The following is an 18440-nucleotide window of genomic DNA, read 5'->3' as shown; positions in this document are numbered from 1 at the left end:
ATAGTGGGAGCAATTAAAGAATTATAAAGATCATTATGTTAACTTCATGTTGCTGATTTTGCACATTCAATAAAATGAGTAGTGTTATAGAACAATAATAAATAACTCAAAGTGACTTGAATAGAAGAAGAAAACTTGTACAAAATCAAAATCTATGAGTGGGAAAATTTTTGTTTATTGTTAAAATAGAACTAGGGGAAGGTGGATTTTTTTTTCTGCTTTTTTAATTAGTCAAAATAGTCTTATGACAGAAGAATTAAAAGTCTTACTTTTATAATGATTTTATTACCAAATACTGATGAAGAAGGCAGAAATAAAAGATTAACCAAGAACATAAACATCTAGGAATAAACTACAAAACCTGTGGAATCATTCTCTCAGAGAATTATGAAACATTATTAAAAGACTAACAAATATCTAAATAAGTGGACACAGATACCAAATACAGAGATTAGAAGACTCAAAACTTAAATATCAATTCTAGCCATGTTTAATACATAAATTTAATACAAATTAAAATCTCTCTCTTTTGGTAGAAATTGACAAAGTAATTTTAAATTGGGAGATGCAAAGTTTCTTAAATACCCAAGATAATTCTGAAGAAAGAAAAAACATTAGAAAAATCTTATCTAATAAGTAAAATGTACAGTTGAGAAAGGAAAGTGAATCTCTAACTATGTATGTATCAGTTTGCATGACCTATGAGCATATTGGACAATCTGATTCAAGTTTAACATCCTCAATTGGTTCTCTATTCTCCACTGAAAGTCACTCAGTCATGTTCAACTTTTTGTGACCCCATGGACTATACAGTCCATGGAATTCTCCGGGACAGAATACTGGAGTAAGTAGCCATTCCCTTATCCAGGGGATCTTCCCAACTCAGGTATCGAACCCAGATCTCCCACATTGCAAGTGGATTCTTTACCAGCTGAGCCACCAGGCAAGTCCAGGAACACTGGAGTGGGTAGTCTATCCCTTCTCCAGTGGATCTTCCTGACCTGGGAATTGAACCAGGGTTTCCTGCATTGCAGGCAGATTCTGTACCAGCTGAGCTACCAGGGAAGCCCATTCTCCACCGAGCCTTGCCCAAATCAGAAGCACTACCTGATGTTATTATTTGGAGAAGCTGACACAGATGGCAGTACCAGAACTTTAAGTCTGAAAAATCAATAGAAAGTATGCTTTTCTTCTAGAAGTTGTGCTAGCTGTTCAGACTATTTGGGATCCCACTTTATATAATTCTCAATTATTTTTTAATGGATTTGTATTGAATTAAGTGTGCTGTTAGGAGAAATACCTGTGTCTCTGATAATCTTTCATCTAATTTATAAAGTCTCTTAGGTCATGGGTTGTAAAAAATTCCGTGATTGAAACCTAGTAAGAAGAAATGAATAAAAGAATTCCTTGGGGAAATGAAGACCTAAAGTAATTAAAATATTCCAATGAGGCTCAGTAGTCAACATTCCCTCTCAGATACATACATTGTTCTTCCTATTATCTCAACTCCAGAAAATTAACTACAACTGGAGTGTCCAAGGGAGTTTTAAAATAAAACTCAACATCAAAGAAATTTTGCATTTTCTGTCAAATACTAGCATAACCCTCAAGCAATCATCTTCACTCAAATAAGAAAGTGGAATAGACATAGTTAACATGAAGGCAAAGCAGCAGTATAAATATATACCATAGTATTCTTGGACATGATTACTTTTATTCCTAATAGAGATTTTTAATTTTTATGCCTTTCCTAATTACAGGTTATTTAAATGTTTCTTTTTTTATTTAAACTTATTTTAACATAAAATATTGACATTGTGATAAACAGCATCTGAAATTAAGTTTGTTCTCATTAATTTTATTTCCATATTGTGCACATAAATAGCTACAAGCATCAACAGATCAAGGGCCTTTATTTGTGTGATCATGGTACAGTAATGTTTTAAAGAAGATAGCTTATTTTTAAAACAAGCTTTCTGATATAAACGTGAAATTACATGTTGTCTAAAAATTACTTCTACATAACAAGGGAACTAAGACAAATAGAAGGACTATATATGAAACAAGAATGGCCATATGTGTTGATTGTTAATGCTTTGTCCTAGGGACCTAGAAATTCATTACCCTGCTCTGTTTTTACATATGTCTAAAATTCTTCATAGATTTCTTTTTAAAGTTAGGGCAAAATAAGGGCATTTCCAGGCTATTGAACAAACTAAACTATTCAAATTCCTGTATTTCCAAAATTAAGCTATAAAATTTCCAATTGTGAAGGTTCTAGGGAAGAACTGTATTTTCCCTCTTATTTTTAAAATTTGTTTAGATAAAAGCATCTGTAGCTAATATAATGTTTTATCTGCCATCAGACCACTTCCACATGTACTAATAATGTAACTGAATTTTAAGAGGTTTGCTAGGTTGAGGACTTATTTTAAGGTATCAGAAATTAAGATTTCTTAAGGTTTTTAGGTGGCAGTACATTAGATAATACAGCTGTTAATATAAAGTGAACATGCTAAATTTTAAGATAATTAAAGATAATGAGTAAATTAAAGCATTCAAAGAATGAGCAATTTTAACAAAATTAAAAACAGATTTCTTATTCTGAAAACTCTGTAATAAGAAATATGAAAAACATGCAGGCTAATACTTGCAGTGATTTTTTCTTGCGCATTAAAGATGCTATTGGAAATATGAACTTGATTTTTCTCATTAGGATGCTGACTTTAACTGTCACCCATCTCTATTTCAATGTAATGTTTCTAACATCATTCATTGGTTTATAACAGTCCTGGCAATATTAAAACAGAAATTAATATATACAGTTCACTGATCTAGACAAAGTTTTATTGATGAGAATCAGAAGTTTTCTTCTTTAAACAGAAGAGAGATTATTGAATCAACAGAGAGGTAACAGAATCATATCAGGAATTTATAAGATTAATTTGTAGTAATATTATCTTCCTGCAAATTAAAATGGACAATGTACTCAACATAAGTTTAAAAAAAATGCATAGTAAGTTTTAATTACTTATGCTGAAAGGTCCTACACTCTACATTATATTGACTATTTAAATCTTCCCAGTCTAAATGTTCAGGACCTTTGCCCTGTTAGAAAAAAACCAAGTGAGTAAATGCAAGTGATTTTAAATTAAGGAGACTGTGCAATTACTTTAGGGAAGAGAAAATTAGCTTATCCATTAGCATTATAGGTTGCTGTAAGGGAAAAACAGGCTGTCTGTCCATTCTATTAACTCTCAACCTCAAGGCAACCAATCATTTCATTAGTAACATTGTTGATTAAGCAGCTCTGAATTAAAAAAAAAAGCTATGTCTTTAGACAATAACACCTTTGCACTATGTTTCTCTAGAATTGCTTTGATCTATTTGGTACATCAGTCAATTGTCAGAAGAGGCAAGTGTTTTATCTAACAGACCTTGATCAATTTTATGAAAAAGTTTATGATAAAAAGAACACTGTAAAATTTATTTTTCTAGTCAAAATAACTTTAAACATAGATGAACATTATTTCAAAGCACAATGTTCAATCTGTATTGAAGTTATTCAATAAAGTAACAGATGAAAGTGTAAATCCTGAATAGTATCATCTGCTTTAAACAAAACAAACGTTTTCACTTTGAACTTTGTAGAGGAAATCATTTTTCCAAACAATTACATGACATACCACTGCAATTATCACTTACTGTTAAAAATTCATACTTCACGAGAAAATATTTTACATTTTTAGATGAATATAATTTCCATCAATGCCAGAAAGTGACACCAAGCGAGCATCTTATGTTTTTTTGTTTAAGTATATATAACCTTAGGCATTTTTCTCTTCTTATAAAACTTCATTTCATGAGCAACGTATTATGATTGTGTTTTCAGAAACACTTCAACATGCGAACGGCTTACATAATGATGCACATATATTGTTATATATGATATTAAATATAAAAGGAAGAGTAAGAATTTTACCTGGTTAATCACCTGTGTTGGTCTCTCTGAAGCTGGCTAGAACAGATGGATTCCCAGGCGATGTCTTGTCGGATGATCCTGACTGAGGGTGGCCGCAGTTTGAAGGGGTGGGACTTGTCTTCAGCAATGAATTCCCAAGGGACTGCTTCCAATCAGGGAATGCTGTCGCAGACAATGAAACCATTCTCCATTTGTTGACCCTAGTTTTGTAAGTACGATCTGCTGTGGGTGTATTCAAGCATCAGTGGAGGGACTGACATATATTTCACTGAAGTTTATAGCATGCAGGATATTTTGAAATAAGGATTACATGAAAATGAGACCGATCTGTCATTTCTTGGAAGTTTTTCCACTGTGTATTAATTTCTTCTAATTTCCCCCCTGTTGAGACATAAAGCATAAAAAGGCTTAACTCCAAGCAGTATAATCTCTCACTTAATGATACTGGGAAGCCCTCTGAAACAAAGCTGGTGGCAGGATACACACCGTCTCTGCCCATGAAAATTTGAATGATGGGTGGGGAGTGGAATCTCCCTATTTTTGGAGCCTCCTTATTCAATTCTGGAGCAGGAAATGGCAACCCACTCCAGTATTCTTGCCTAGGAAATCCAATGGACAGAGGAGTCTGGTGAGCTAGTCTGTGGGGTCGTAAAGAGTCAGACACGACTGAACGATTAATACATTTACCCAGTTCAGGATGGTATTAACCTGTTAGACATCTCTACATCTGATGGTTATTTATGGATAATATTGTCACCATAATTGTATACAGTCGTACATTTAATTTCTGCATTGCAGATAGCTTTATTTGACTATCAGTCTGAGAGATGCATTTTCTGGAAGTATTGTGTAGTCTTTCTAGTTTGTTTTGACACTTCTGTCAGTTCCTTTAAGTATATATCTAGACTCCAACAACTCCCACCACTTTGACCTCTCCTGCCCTGGCAGAGCTGACCGGGAGCTCTCTTTCTAACTAGCTCGTCTTTTGCTACACCTCAGTCCCACAGTCTATTCTCCATACAACAGCCTGGCTGATCTTGTAAAAACCTGTCAGATCATGTCATTTTCCTGCTTCTCCTATAAGGTCCTACTCATAATAAGTGATCTTGAAATTCTTTGGTATCTTCCAACCTGATTCAGAATAAAATAAAAATTCTTAGTGATAGTCTGCTGTAGCCTGGCCCCTCACCCCAGCCCTGTGACCTCCCTTCACACTCTCACACCTTCTCTTGCACTGCCTCGCTTGCTCCCTGAACTCTAGGCACCCACGCCTTCCCGCCCTTCCGCAAAAGTGTCAAGGGCACTCCTGCCTCAGGAACTTGGATGTGCTGATCACTCTCCTGGGATACTCTGCTCCACATGGTTTTCTCTGCTTTTAATTTTCAGTTCAAATGTCAGTTTAACTAAGGGATCCTCCTTAACTGCCTGTGAAAATAGCAAGTACACCTTCATCACACTCTCCTGACCTTGTTTTCTTTCTTTCGTCATAGCATTTAGTTATTTATATGTTTTTGTTTATGAGTTATCTCATCCAAAAGAATATAAACTCCCAGAGAAAGGGGACTTTGATTTATCTTAGCATTGAATAAAGCTTTGCAGAATAGGTACTGAATAAATGCTTTTAAATGAATGAGTGATTAAGCTTTGCTTTTTCTTCCCCATTTTATAGAGTATTCTATCCAATACAATGTAATAGAATAAATGAAATATCAGTCTATTCTAATGATAGCTTATGTTACTATGATAGTTATGACAGCGTAACTATCTAATGTATCTTAAAATCTCAAAACCTGAGAACCCCTTAATGTTCATTGTGATTCATCTTCTGATACCAGGCTGGACTGCATTTTAGTCTGAAATTGAACCTACGGACAGTTTTTTTCCTGATGTTCTTTTATATCTGCTCAATTGGCTTAATTACCTTTATTATAAGAAAATCTTTTCTGCATAAAAACTGGTTTCTTTCCACAAATAATCTCTCAGAAGATTCTGAATGCTCTTAATAGACTTTTTTCTACCTTAAAATATGTGAAGCTTCTTTGAGGCATTAATTTACTATAGGTCTTAATTTATTCTTTCACAGTGAAAATTTATTTCCATATTCATTTTAGCAAAATCTGTACATCTGTATTAAAACATCTATTTACTGGAGATTAAAACATGAAGTGTCAGTTTTGTGAAACAGCATACAAGTAAGGGTAGCTTTACCCTCCCTTAAGCGAGAATTAACTTTCACATTTTATCTCTGGTTTGCCCCAGTGGTTATTTCCAGACAATGTGAGGGAAAATGGTGCAACCAACATATGAATTTCAATTTGTGAAAGGCCTCTATCAATTTGTAACTGTTTTAAAGTTTATGCCAGGTCATCGATTAAGATATAGGTAGTAATGTGAGAGAGCAAATGTGTTAGAACTCAGAGGATGTAGAATGCATAGGACTGGGTGGTTTCAGAATGGTTGGAATGTTAAGGTGTTTCATTAGTTTGGTTAATATATATATAGCAGTGTATTTGCTGTAGCTAAAAACTTGGTAAAGCAGTAGGAGACAGGACAACAGCAGAGCAGTCCTGGTCTGATGGCTTTAAAATAAAATGTTCCCACATATTTAAAAAAATGTTTATTTATTTATTTGGCTGCATCAGGTCTTGGCTGCAGCACGTGGTGTCATCATCGTGTCATGGGGGATCCTTCCTTGTGTCACACAGACTCCCAGTTGTGGTGCTTGGGCTCAGTAGTTACAGTACTTGGGCTCAGTAGTTGCAGGGCTTGGTCTCAGCTGTTCTGCGGGTGTGTGGGATCTTAGTGCTGTGACCAGTGATTGAACCCACGCCCCTTGCATTGCAAGGCAGTTTCTTAACCACTGGACTGCGAAGGAAGTCACCCAAATATTTTTCACTGGATAGTTCTTTTAGGATTTTACCAGGGACCGTGTCTGTCTGTGTCTCTATTCTCTGTTTATCTACTTAACCTATTTAGCTATCTTTAGCCACGCATAAGGGAAGATGGGAGAAGGCAATGGCACCCCACTCCAGTACTCTTGCCTGGAAAATCCCATGGATGGAGGAGCCTGGTAGGCTGCACTCCATGGGGTTGCTGAGGGTCGAACACGACTGAGCGACTTCCCTTTCACTTTTTACTTTCATGCATTGGAGAAGGAAATGGCAACCCACTCCAGTGTTCTTGCCTGGAGAATCCCAGGGACGGGGGAGCCTGGTGGGCTGCCGTCTATGGAGTCTCACAGAGTCGGACACGACTGAAGCAACTTAGCAGCAGCAGTAGCAGAAGGGAAGATACTCAGAATATTTAACAACAGCCTTACCTGAGGCAATAACTAAATGGAATGAAATTTGGCCATAATCCTTGGAGTGGAGTCTCAGTGGCTCCTTACTTTGCTAAGCATCACTCTGATTTGTTGGGTTACAGAGACAGGGTCCCAGTGTAGGTGCTGAGTTCCATAAGGGTGTTCAGGACACTTGATACAGTGACCAACTAATGACCAGCTAGCTAATGACCAATTGGTTGGGAAATGTTTTGCTACTTAACAAGTGGTGAGATTTCTTTAATTATGTAATCTCTGCCTTTTAAAATTATACATGCACACAGAAAATAAATTTAAAGGATGGAGTAAAAATAAAAATTGTGGTATCTGTGCACAGTTACTAGTTAATTACTAACCACAATAAATTCTGAGAGCAAGGTTGCTTGTTAATGTTCAGTAGAGTTCAGTTCAGTCGCTCAGTCGTTTCCGACTCTTTGCGACCCCATGAAGGGCAACACGCCAGGCCTCCCTGTCCATCACCAACTCCTGGAGTCCACCCAAACCCATGCCCATTGTGTCGGTGATGCCATCCAGCCATCTCATCCTCTGTTGTCCCCTTCTCCTCCTGCCCTCAGTCTTCCCCAGCATCAGGGTCTTTTCAAATGAGTCAGCTCTTCGCATCAGGTGGCCAAGTATTGAAGTTTCAGCTTCAACATCAGTCCTTCCAATGAACACCCAGGACTGATCTCTTTTAGGATGGACTGCTTGGATCTCCTTGCAGTCCAATGGACTATCAAGAGTCTTCTCCAACACCACAGTTCAAAAGCATCAATTTTTAAGCACTCAGCTTTCTTTGTAGTCCAACTTTCACATCCATACATGACCACTGAAAAATCCATAGCCTTGACTAGATGGACCTTTGTTGACAAAGTAATGTCTCTGCTTTTTAATATGCTATCTAGGTTGGTCATAACTTTCCTTCCAAGGAGTAAGCGTCTTTTAATTTCATGACTGCAATCACCATCTGCAGTGATTTTGGAGTGCAGAAAAATAAAGTCAGCCACTGTTTCCCCTGTTTCCCCATCTATTTCCCATGAAGTGGTGGGACTGGATGCCATGATCTTAGGTTTCTGAATGTTGAGCTTTAAGCCAACTTTTTCACTCTCCACTTTCACTTTCATCAAGAGGCTCTTTAGTTCTTCACTTTCTGCCATAAGGATGGTGTCATCTGTATATCTGAGGTTATTGATATTTCTCCTGGCAATCTTGATTCCAGCTTGTGTTTCTTCCAGCCCAGCGTTTCTCATGATGTATTCTGCATATAAGTTAAATAAGCAGAGTGACAATATACAGCCTTAACGTACTCCTTTTCCTATTTGGAACCAGTCTGTTGTTCCATGTCCAGTTCTAACTGTAGCTTCCTGACCTGCCTACAAGTTTCTCAAGAGGCAGGTCAGGTAGTCTGGTATTCCCATCTCTTTCAGAATTTTCCACAGTTTATTGTGACCCACACAGTCAAAGGCTTTGGCATAGTCAATAAAGTAGAAATAGATGTTTTTCTGGAATTCTCTTGCTTTTTTGATGATCCAGCAGATGTTGGCAATTTGATCTCTGGTTCCTCTGCCGTATCTAAAACCAGCTTGAACATCTGGAAGTTCAGGTTCACGTATTGCTGAAGCCTGGCTTGGAGAATTTTGAGCATTAGTTTACTAGCATGTGAGATGAATACCATTGTGTGGTAGTTTGAACATTCTTTGGCATTGCCTTTCTTTGGGAATGGAATAAAAATTGTTCTTTTCCAGTCCTGTGGCCACTGTTGAGTTTTCCAAATTTGCTGACATTTTGAATGCAGCATTTTCACAGCATCATCTTTTAGGATTTGAAATAGCTCAACTGGAATTCCATCGCCCCCACTAGCTTTGTTCATAGTGATGCTTCCTAAGGCCCGGCCAACTTCACATTCCAGGATGTCTGGCTCTAGGTGAGTATGAGTGATCACACCTTTGCGATTATCTGTTAGTGGGTGGAAATTGATATTACAAATAAGCTTCAAAAGGTTTTGCTGGCCTTGTCAGATTTTACTTTGTATATTTGCTGATGAACAACACACAATAGAGGGAAACCTCTCAGCTCTTCAAACTTTTTATTGCTGTTTTCATTTGTATTCTTCTTATTATTATTATTATTAAATCCAATATATAGATGGTAATTGACCACTAAGATCAGTATTGAGAATTGAGAAGAAAAAATAATGTTTCTCATTGGGAAAAAATTAGATTGCTTTTTCTACCCTCACTAAAATTTGTGCCACTATTGAAGCCTTTATTACTTCACCTGTGATTGTTTCTTGTGATACTTACCAGATTTGACTACTAGACTGTTTTCTGGAGTCGAGGACAGGAGGTTTTCATTTAAATGTGAGAACTCTAAACCATATAAAGAGCTCCTCAGGATAAAGAGTCATTTTATCCATTGCTATATTTTCCCAATCTTCATAAATCTTGAGCTCTATGCATCCTTAATGACCATTTTTTTAGCACAGTTTATATTTCCTAATCTGTGTCACCAGGTATGGTGGGAGATACTGGACATAAGTACAGATATAAATATAAACTTGCCTTCTAAAGATTTCCCATCTTGTTGAGAAACTAGAATAAACTGTCAAATGATAAATAAATCAACAAATCAGTTTAAGTGATAGATGGGTGACATAACATAGTTGTTAAGTGTTTGGCAGTCTATGCAAGTCTTTCCATAAATTATTTTGTTAACTATCAGTGCAGGAGTTTTTATAATGTAGACCTGAAATTACTATCCAGGCATAGTATCATTGCAACAGTTGTGGTCTGACTGCTACAGATAATGAATTATGGTAAAATATGTGTGTGTGTGCTCAGTCACTTAGTCTTTTCTGACTTTTTGCAGCCCTATGGACTATAGCCCACCAGGCTCCTCTGTCCATGGGATTCTTGAGGCAAAAATATTGGAGTGGGTTGCCATGCCCTCCTCCCAACTCAGGGATCAAACCCACATCTCTTGTGTCTCCTATAGTGGCAGCAAGTTCTTTCCTCCTAGAGACACCTGGGAATCCCAAAATATATGTGCAACTAGCTATTAGGTGAGGACCAGGGGATGGAATCTGAGTTATATTCACATTATTTGAACCATGTATGATGAAAACACATGTATGCTTATGCAGTTGAATAATTTGATAATTTTAAGGTGGAAAAAAAGTGAAAGTGAAAGTCACTGTGTCGTCTCCAACTCTTTGGGACTCCATGGATAGTCCATGGAATTTTCCAGGCCAGAATACTGGAGTGGGTAGCCTTTCCCTTCTCCAGGGAACCTTCCCAACCCAGGAATGAACCGGAGTCTCCTGCATTGCAGGCAGATTCTTTACCAACTGAGCTATCAGGGAAGCCCAATATTTATTTATTTATTTGTTTTTTTAGGTATTGCCAAATGCTCTTTAGAATCCATCATAATGATATTTTAGGAAAAACAAAAAAGGTTGGTGCTGCAAATTTATGCATCCATGTGAACTGTCAAGCAAATACTGAATATTTCTCCAGTGAATGTTTACAGCTGACTTCAGTGGAGGTTGTTTCACTTTCAGAGATATATTAATCAAGGAAAAGTGAAACCATGAATTTAGCCATAGGAAATTTGAGAAAAAGCTTTGTGTCATTTATATGCTAAAGAGGTCAAGATCATGGGCAAAATCTGTCAAGAGTAAGATGTGACTTTGCCACCAGGTATGGGTGGCACAGTTGGTAAAGAATCTGCCTACCAGGGCAGGAGACAGAAGAGATGCCGCTTTGATCCCTGTGTTGGGAAGATCCCTGGCATAGGAAATGACAACCCACCCCAGTTGTGTTGCCTGGAAAACTCCATGGACAGAGGAGCCTGGCGGGCTATATCCTGTGAAGTCACCTCAGACATCTCCCTCTCTCTCTCTCTCTCTCTCTCTCACACACACACACACACACACACACTCAAGTGCTGAAGAAAGCAAGAAATGCAGCAGAATCTGTACTCCCTGGGTTGGAAGACAGTTTATACTCAGACTTCCAATCTGATACTGAAGAAGACATTCAGTTACTAAGACAGATAAAATGTAGTTACTAATGCAAACCTATTTTGGTTTTTGGTTGCTTAAAAGTGGATATTTAACATTTTTCTTTGGGGAAAAAAAACCATTTTTTTTTTTTTTTTTACAGAAAGGTATTTTACAATAAGTTGTCTTCAAATGCAGACAGTTTGTATTTGAATGAAGAACATCCCACTGGCCTCATAATAAGGTTTCAACATTGAGTCCCTTGGACTGCAAGGAGATCCAACCAGTCCATTCTAAAGGAGATCAGCCCTGGGATTTCTTTGGAAGGAATGATGCTAAAGCTGAAACTCCAGTACTTTGGCCACCTCATGCGAAGAGTGGACTCATTGGAAAAGACTCTAATGCTGGGAGGGATTGGGGGCAAGAGGAGAAGGGGACAACAGAGGATGAGATGGCTGGATGGCATCACTGACTCGATGGACATGAGTCTGAGTGAACTCCGGGAGTTGGTGATGGACAGGGAGGCCTGGCGTGCTGCGATTCATGGGGTCGCAAAGAGTCGGACACGACTGAGCGACTGATGTGATTTGATCTGATCTGAGGGGGCAGATCTGAATAGAGCAGTGTGGTAATCCTTCTCCAATAAGAAACTTGACCAGTTTTCCTGTCAATTTTACTTCCCAGTTCATTCTGCTGTCTCTGCCAGTACTTCTCCAGGCCGAGAGCTGAATAGAAAATTAGGACAGAATCACAGAGAAATGCCACTTCAGCTTACGTCAGTTCTTACATAGACGATAGATGTAGAAGTAGCTTTGAACATTAAACACACACACGCACAAACATTTTATAAATGGGTATATAAGGTGTTTTTTAGATATCAGATTTATGAGGATGATATTTATTTTCTGATAAGCAAGGATTAAATGTAAATATGTAATAACAAAATGTAAATATGTTATAAAAGCCTATTTGGAGACTCTATCCTGGGATCTATGGTGTTACCATGATGCTGGACAGATACGTGCTTCTTAGTAAAAATTTCTTAGTGTGAAAAAAATTTTTACTGTAAATATAGAAGTTGGAATGATAGTTTTCTAACAACTTTTATAATCACTAAAGAGGAACTATGTCCTTCATATTTGTTTTTAAAATATTTCTCCACAACATTTGAAGTTCATAAAATTAGTATATTCCTGGCTTTGCAAACCACTTTTTTAGATCAAATACAAGCTTAAAAATCCATTTAACTGTTCTTCAGCAAAGGGATAAATTTGTTCATTTTCTGAGTTCTGTGTTGTGCTTCAATTAGATTACTGTCTAACTGGTTTCCATCCACTTTCCGGATTACCTTAATAGAAAATAACATTACTGCCCCAGGTCATTTCTCCTGATATAAATGGATTAGATACATATATTTTCTTAGTGCTCCTTTAGGGAGGTTTAATCCGGCAGCAGCATTTTCTGAATTTAACACTGGCCAAGAAACACTGTATCCATTAGCGACCAAGGTACAGTTAGATGTTAACTAAGTTATCTTACTCCATTTTGTAGGTAGATTGTGTTCTCTTTAGAGAAAATTAAATTCGTAGAAGAATTCTTTTCCCTTGGAAATGAAAAACCTTTTTGCATGGTTAGCAGCTGCCGTTCTACCTTTTGATGCTGTACATAGTGTGATGGAAAAGATGAAGTACTTCATAATCAAGACAGTGTCTCAGAAGAGATTGCAGTCATGTATATACATCTGGGAGAAGCTCATTTTATATTTGAAAATAAACATTTTTTGATGACTGAAAATCAAACCCTTCTCTTTGAGTGCTGAGAAATGAGAGAGGGCAATTTGCATTTCACAGCTCTAGAATTATAAGCGTGCTATTGTGTCTTTAGTTTTTCTCCATGAGGAAGAGCACTCTCCACATGTTGCTGGGGCTGTTAGAAGCCCTCTGTGCCAAAAGGCTGGATCAAAGCCTATTATCTTAGTGATCTTTGTCTCTTTTGGACCAAGCCAGAGGATTAACAATACATTTTTTACAAAAATTGGATTTATGGAGTTATCTGCATGTTGAAAGTATGTTTCCATTACCCTAATTTCTACACCCAAGGTCTTAAGAAACCTCCTTTCCTTTACCTCTTTTTATCCAGTCATCCTCCCTAAGTCCTAAGACAGTCTGGTTTCCCCAAGTACACAGGGGCAAGGTTGGGCTATGAGAGGGAGGGAACAAACAACATATGTATGGGCTTGAATGTTAGCAAGCAGAGAGGTGCATGTTTCCCTGGTGGCTCAGATGGTAAAGAAACTGCCCACTATGCCAGAAACCTGGGTTCGATCTCTGGGTCGGAAAGATCCCCTGGGGAAGAAAAGGGCAACCCACTCCGGTATTTTTTTTTTTAATGATTGGACTTTCTTGTGATTTGCTATTGAAAGTCTCAATATCCATGCACACAAAAATATTACATTTTGCTATTAGAAAGTGTTCTTGCATTCTCCAATGGTATTCTGTAGTCATGCATTAAACAGAATTTTAAAGGAAACCAGGAAAGGACAGGACAAGATAGGAGGGTAAAAAAAACCCAATCTCAAGGTCATCCCACAGATGAGCAATGTGCCAGATGGGGCAGTGTCACCTTTTGGCAGACTTCAGACCACAAGTTTCAGGAGTCCGCTGTATTAAAATCTGTGGTTATCATATTTCAAAGGCGTTAATGTAGTAGTTTTATGGAAATTATCAAAAGCAGAGAAAATACTGGCACACGGATAACATGCTAACTATAGAAAATAATTAGCACTTTTAGGCAGTGGGGATTGGAAGATCAGTTTTTCTAAATTCTCCACCAAACTCATCTAACATTTTTCAGAATACAGCAAAGGAATTTCAAAGCAGAAAACCACACCAAATTCTAAGGATTCGTGGTCTCATAATGCATCATTCTAGAATGTTCTAGAGTCTTAGTGATCTTTGCTGGAAATCCTACCGTGTATCTTCAGACTAGAACCAATAATTGAAAGTTGCGGGTAAACCTGACTCATACAGGAAAATGCATCGCTGTATTTCAGGTCTTTACAAGCAGATGTTTTTGTGGGGCTTGCCAACAGAGGAAAGAAACTACTTCAGGTCTATGAGCCACCAACAAATCTGAATGGCACCGATGGGGCTTACGGGCCATATTGAACAAGCAGGAAGAAAACTTGAATGGAAGTCAGGGAATCATCTCACATCCTGGCTCTTTCACCAAAACTCTATTTGTGGGTATACAGGATACATTTTCCCCATCCAAAGGCAATCCAGAAATTCTCCCACAGGCTTTAGAAATCAAATAATGAATGATATCACCTTTAGTAGTAAAATAAGGAAACATAAAATACAACAGCAAAGATAGAGTTTCACATCATAATGGTAATTTCCCTTAACATGTAAATAACAAACCGCAGGCCATTCAACTTGTCAAAAGGAAAGTATGGGTTATTACTCAACCATTTTAGATTTAAATGTGTTACTACTGTACACTGCTGCATACTAATGTTGATTGACCCTGATACATTCTTTGGTAGTGCTGAGGTTTTTGTATATATATATTTTTTCCATGGTAAGACTTTTTCTGCTGGTATGGAACCCATCACTCAGTTGTGTCCGACCCTTTGCGACCCCATGGACTGTAGCTTACCAGGCTCCTCTGTCCATGGGATTTTCCAGGCAAGCATACTGGAGTGGGTTGCCATTTCCTTCTCCACACTCCAGTATTCTTGCCTGGAAAATTCCACAGACAGAGGAGCCTGGCGGGCTATGGCCATGGGATTGCAAAGCATTGGACATGACTGAGCAACTTCACTCATTCACTCAAGAAGAAAGGACCATTATGTGTGAAAATAGACTAAATTCTACTTTATTGAGGCCCCTCAGGGACATATTTAGATAAGTCTAAGCTAGAAAAGTGAATACAAAATTTTGCTTTTAATCCTAGTATTCTAACACGGGCACAGGAAATTTTCATTTAATTTTACTGATTTTGTTTGTTTGAAACATCAAGTGTGCAATTTGAAATTCTTTAATGATTATTTTTATATTATTTTCAAATTTTATCTTCTGAACAGTTAGCTCCATGGGTGTGTGACATCTGTGTATGTGTTAAGTCACTCATTTGTTTTCGACTCTTTGCGACTCCATGGTCTGTAGTTGACCAGGCTCCTCTGTCTCTGGGATTCTCCAGGTAAGAATACTGGAGTGGGCTTGTCTTGCCCTTTCCAGGGGATCTTCCCAACCCAGGGCTTGAACCCACGATTCCTGCATTGCCCACATTGCCAGGAGGATTCTTTACCATACATGTAGGATAAAATGGTGCTTCCATTTTGATTTATTTATCTTAGCACTGGATCTGAAAAAGATTAAACAGTCTTATCAAGCAGTTTTAAGCTGTTCGTTCCACCTTCTGCATCCATAGTATGACTGCAGCATCTCAAGAAACTATGTCTGAATTACGAAAGCAAAGGTTTTGTAGAAGCCACATTCAGAAGACCAGTCACTTCTTAAGGGGAAAGAAGTTACTGTAATTGGCATACAGTACTCATGTTTTATCCCTAGGGATTTGAATAGTAACCCCTTCTATCCCTAAAGCCAAGGGATCTCCACCATTGCTACTGTGATCTGGGAAAGGGAAGGAAATTGACATTGGATTGCAGTAGCCAGTGTCAGAGGCTGTCACACCAGATGGCATTCCTTGCTTAAGATTCTTCTTGCTAGGAAGCAGATTTGTATTTTTTTTCTTGCAGTAGTTTAATATATAATCTCTGAAATGATAACAATAATGACATTTCTCCTTTCCATCGATTTGGGATAGAATCAGTACATTGACAAAAAGTACTTAAATTCTGTGCAAATAGAATAGAAAATGTGCAATTTATAATAGAATTTTATCAAATAGTTGGGAAACCAGGCAGTATGTTCTTGTGGAAGCTGCACCAGCTTTGGAAGCAATATTCAATTTATTTATCCTTTTAGAGACTCAGTTTATTCATACAAAATAGGAATTCAACTTTCAGGATGCTGTGAACATCAGATGAGATTAGGTATGGAAAACACTTATCACAATTCTTGGCACATACCACTTCCTGATAAATAGTAGTGACTATTATAGTTTATGGGGGCTATGCCCTAACATATTAATTTGATCATAGCAAAAACTTATGATCTCAACATGTTTTAAGGATGTGTGTATACATATATACACTCCATCTGTAAAATGTATATGTTTCCATTGTAATACTCTTGGGAATACAGTCAAATGACCACTTAAATGGGGATAACAATATGACGTATTAACAGACTAACTGAACCATATCTTTGTTTACTATTATTAAAATAAGGATTTCTAAAGCAACTGGCACACTTAGCATTCTCACAGGTTCACTTACAAAGTATCATGGAATTAAACGCTTTGGATATTGTGCCCCAGTATTGAAAAAAAGAGCTCAAATTTGGTAGGAAAATACAGCTTCTAATCATGACTTTGGTACAGAGGTAAACAGTTTCATTTTGAGTGATATGCGGTGTAAATTGCACTCTTACTTAGTCTAGGACTGCAGAAAAGTTATTCATTCTTAGCTGCTGAAGGCTTTCATCAGTAGCTTAATGGAATAAATCATTATTCTTTTCAAAAAAGTCTTTATGGTTGTTTTTTTTTTTTTTGCTTTTATGTAAAATTCTAATTATAGAATAATTCTAGTATAATTAGACAACTGAGTAAATTTTCATGTGTTTATTTAAAGGTGAAGTTAAGTTTTATCTCAGAGAAGGCGATGGCACCCCACTCCAGTACTCTTGCCTGGAAAATCCCGTAGATGGAGGAGTTGGACACGACTAAGCGACTTCGCTTTCGCTTTTCACTTTCCTGCATTGGAGAAGGAAATGGCAACCCACTCCAGTGTTCTTGCCTGGAGAATCCCATGGATGGAGGAGCCTGGTAGGCTGCAGTCCATGGGGTCGCTAAGAGTTGGACATGACTGAGCGACTTCACTTTCATTTTCCCTTTCATGCATTGGAAAAGGAAATGGCAACCCACTCCAGTGTTCTTGCCTGGAGAATCCCAGGGATGGGGGAGCCTGGTGTCAGGCATGACTGAAGCGACTTAGCAGCAGCAGCAGTTGCTTGTATATTTTTGAGATTAGTTGTTTGTCAGTTGCTTCACTTGCTATTATTTCCTCTCATTCTGAAGACTGTCTTTTCACCTTACTTATGGTTTCTTTTGTTGTGCAGAAGCTTTTAATTTTAATTAGATCCCATTTGTTTATTTTTGCTTTTATTTCCAATATTCTGGGAGGTGGGTCATAGAGGATCCTGCTGTGATTTATGTTGGAGAGTGTTTTTCCTATCTTCTCCTCTAAGAGTTTTATAGTTTCTGGTCTTATGTTTAGATATTTAATCCATTTTGAGTTTATTTTTGTGTATGGTGTTAGAAAGTGTTCCAGTTTCATTCTTTTACAAGTGGTTGACCAGTTTTCCCAGCATCACTTGTTAAAGAGATTGTCTTTTCTCCATTGTATATTCTTGCCTCCTTTGTCAAAGATAAGGTGTCTATAGGTGCGTGGGTTTATCTCTGGGCTTTCTATTTTGTTCCATTGATCTATATTTCTGTCTTTGTGCCAGTACGATACTGTCTTGATGACTGTGGATTTGTAGTAGAGCCTGAAGTCAGGCAGATTGATTCCTCAAGTTCCATTCTTCTTTCTCAAGATGCTTTGGCTATTCGAGGTTTTTTGTATTTCCATACAAATCGTGAAATTATTAGTTCTAGCTCTGTGAAGAATACTGTTGGTAGCTTGATCAGATCAGTCCTCAGTCATGTCCGACTCTTTGCGACCCCATGAATCGCAGCACGCCAGGCCTCCCTCTCCATCACTAACTCCCGGAGTTCACTCAGATTCACGTCCGTCGAGTCAGTGATGCCATCCAGCCATCTCATCCTCTGTCATCCCCTTCTCCTCCTGCCCCCAATCCCTCCCAGCATCAGAGTCTTTTCCAATGAGTTAACTCTTCCCATGAGGTGGCCAAAGTACTGGAGTTTCAGCTTTAGCATCATTCTTTCCAAAGAAATCCCAGGGCTGATCTCCTTCAGAATGGACTGGTTGGATCTCCTTGCAGTCCAAGGAACTC

At 37.8% G+C, this 18440-nt stretch overlaps 2 protein-coding genes across 3 annotated transcripts in view; one reads left to right on the top strand and one right to left on the bottom strand.

Annotated features, from left to right (window-relative positions):
- DLC1 (DLC1 Rho GTPase activating protein) overlaps positions 1 to 4067 on the bottom strand; it is a 522352-nt gene extending 518285 nt beyond the window's left edge. The window contains exon 1 of the mRNA XM_070781604.1: positions 3983 to 4067. The gene's annotated coding sequence lies outside the window, so the exon portion shown is untranslated. The remainder of the gene's footprint in view (positions 1 to 3982) is intronic.
- C27H8orf48 (chromosome 27 C8orf48 homolog) overlaps positions 1 to 17610 on the top strand; it is a 40697-nt gene extending 23087 nt beyond the window's left edge. Inside the window, exon 3 of one of the 2 annotated variants that reach the window (XR_011564468.1) lies at positions 11462 to 17609. Coding sequence is in view for 1 of the 2 variants with exons in the window: in XM_070781610.1 (XP_070637711.1) it covers positions 11462 to 11555 (94 nt within the window). In the remaining variant the exon portion in view is untranslated. Of the gene's footprint in view, positions 1 to 11461 lie in introns of both variants that reach the window. The other variant, XM_070781610.1, reaches the window with a different exon arrangement.
- Positions 17611 to 18440: the final 830 nt, after the last annotated feature.

Source organism: Bos indicus, chromosome 27, assembly GCF_029378745.1.
Source record: "Bos indicus isolate NIAB-ARS_2022 breed Sahiwal x Tharparkar chromosome 27, NIAB-ARS_B.indTharparkar_mat_pri_1.0, whole genome shotgun sequence".
NCBI lineage: Eukaryota > Metazoa > Chordata > Mammalia > Artiodactyla > Bovidae > Bos > Bos indicus.
The sequence above is the reverse complement of the archived record's forward strand: the minus strand, read 5'-3'. Positions and strand labels throughout refer to the sequence as shown.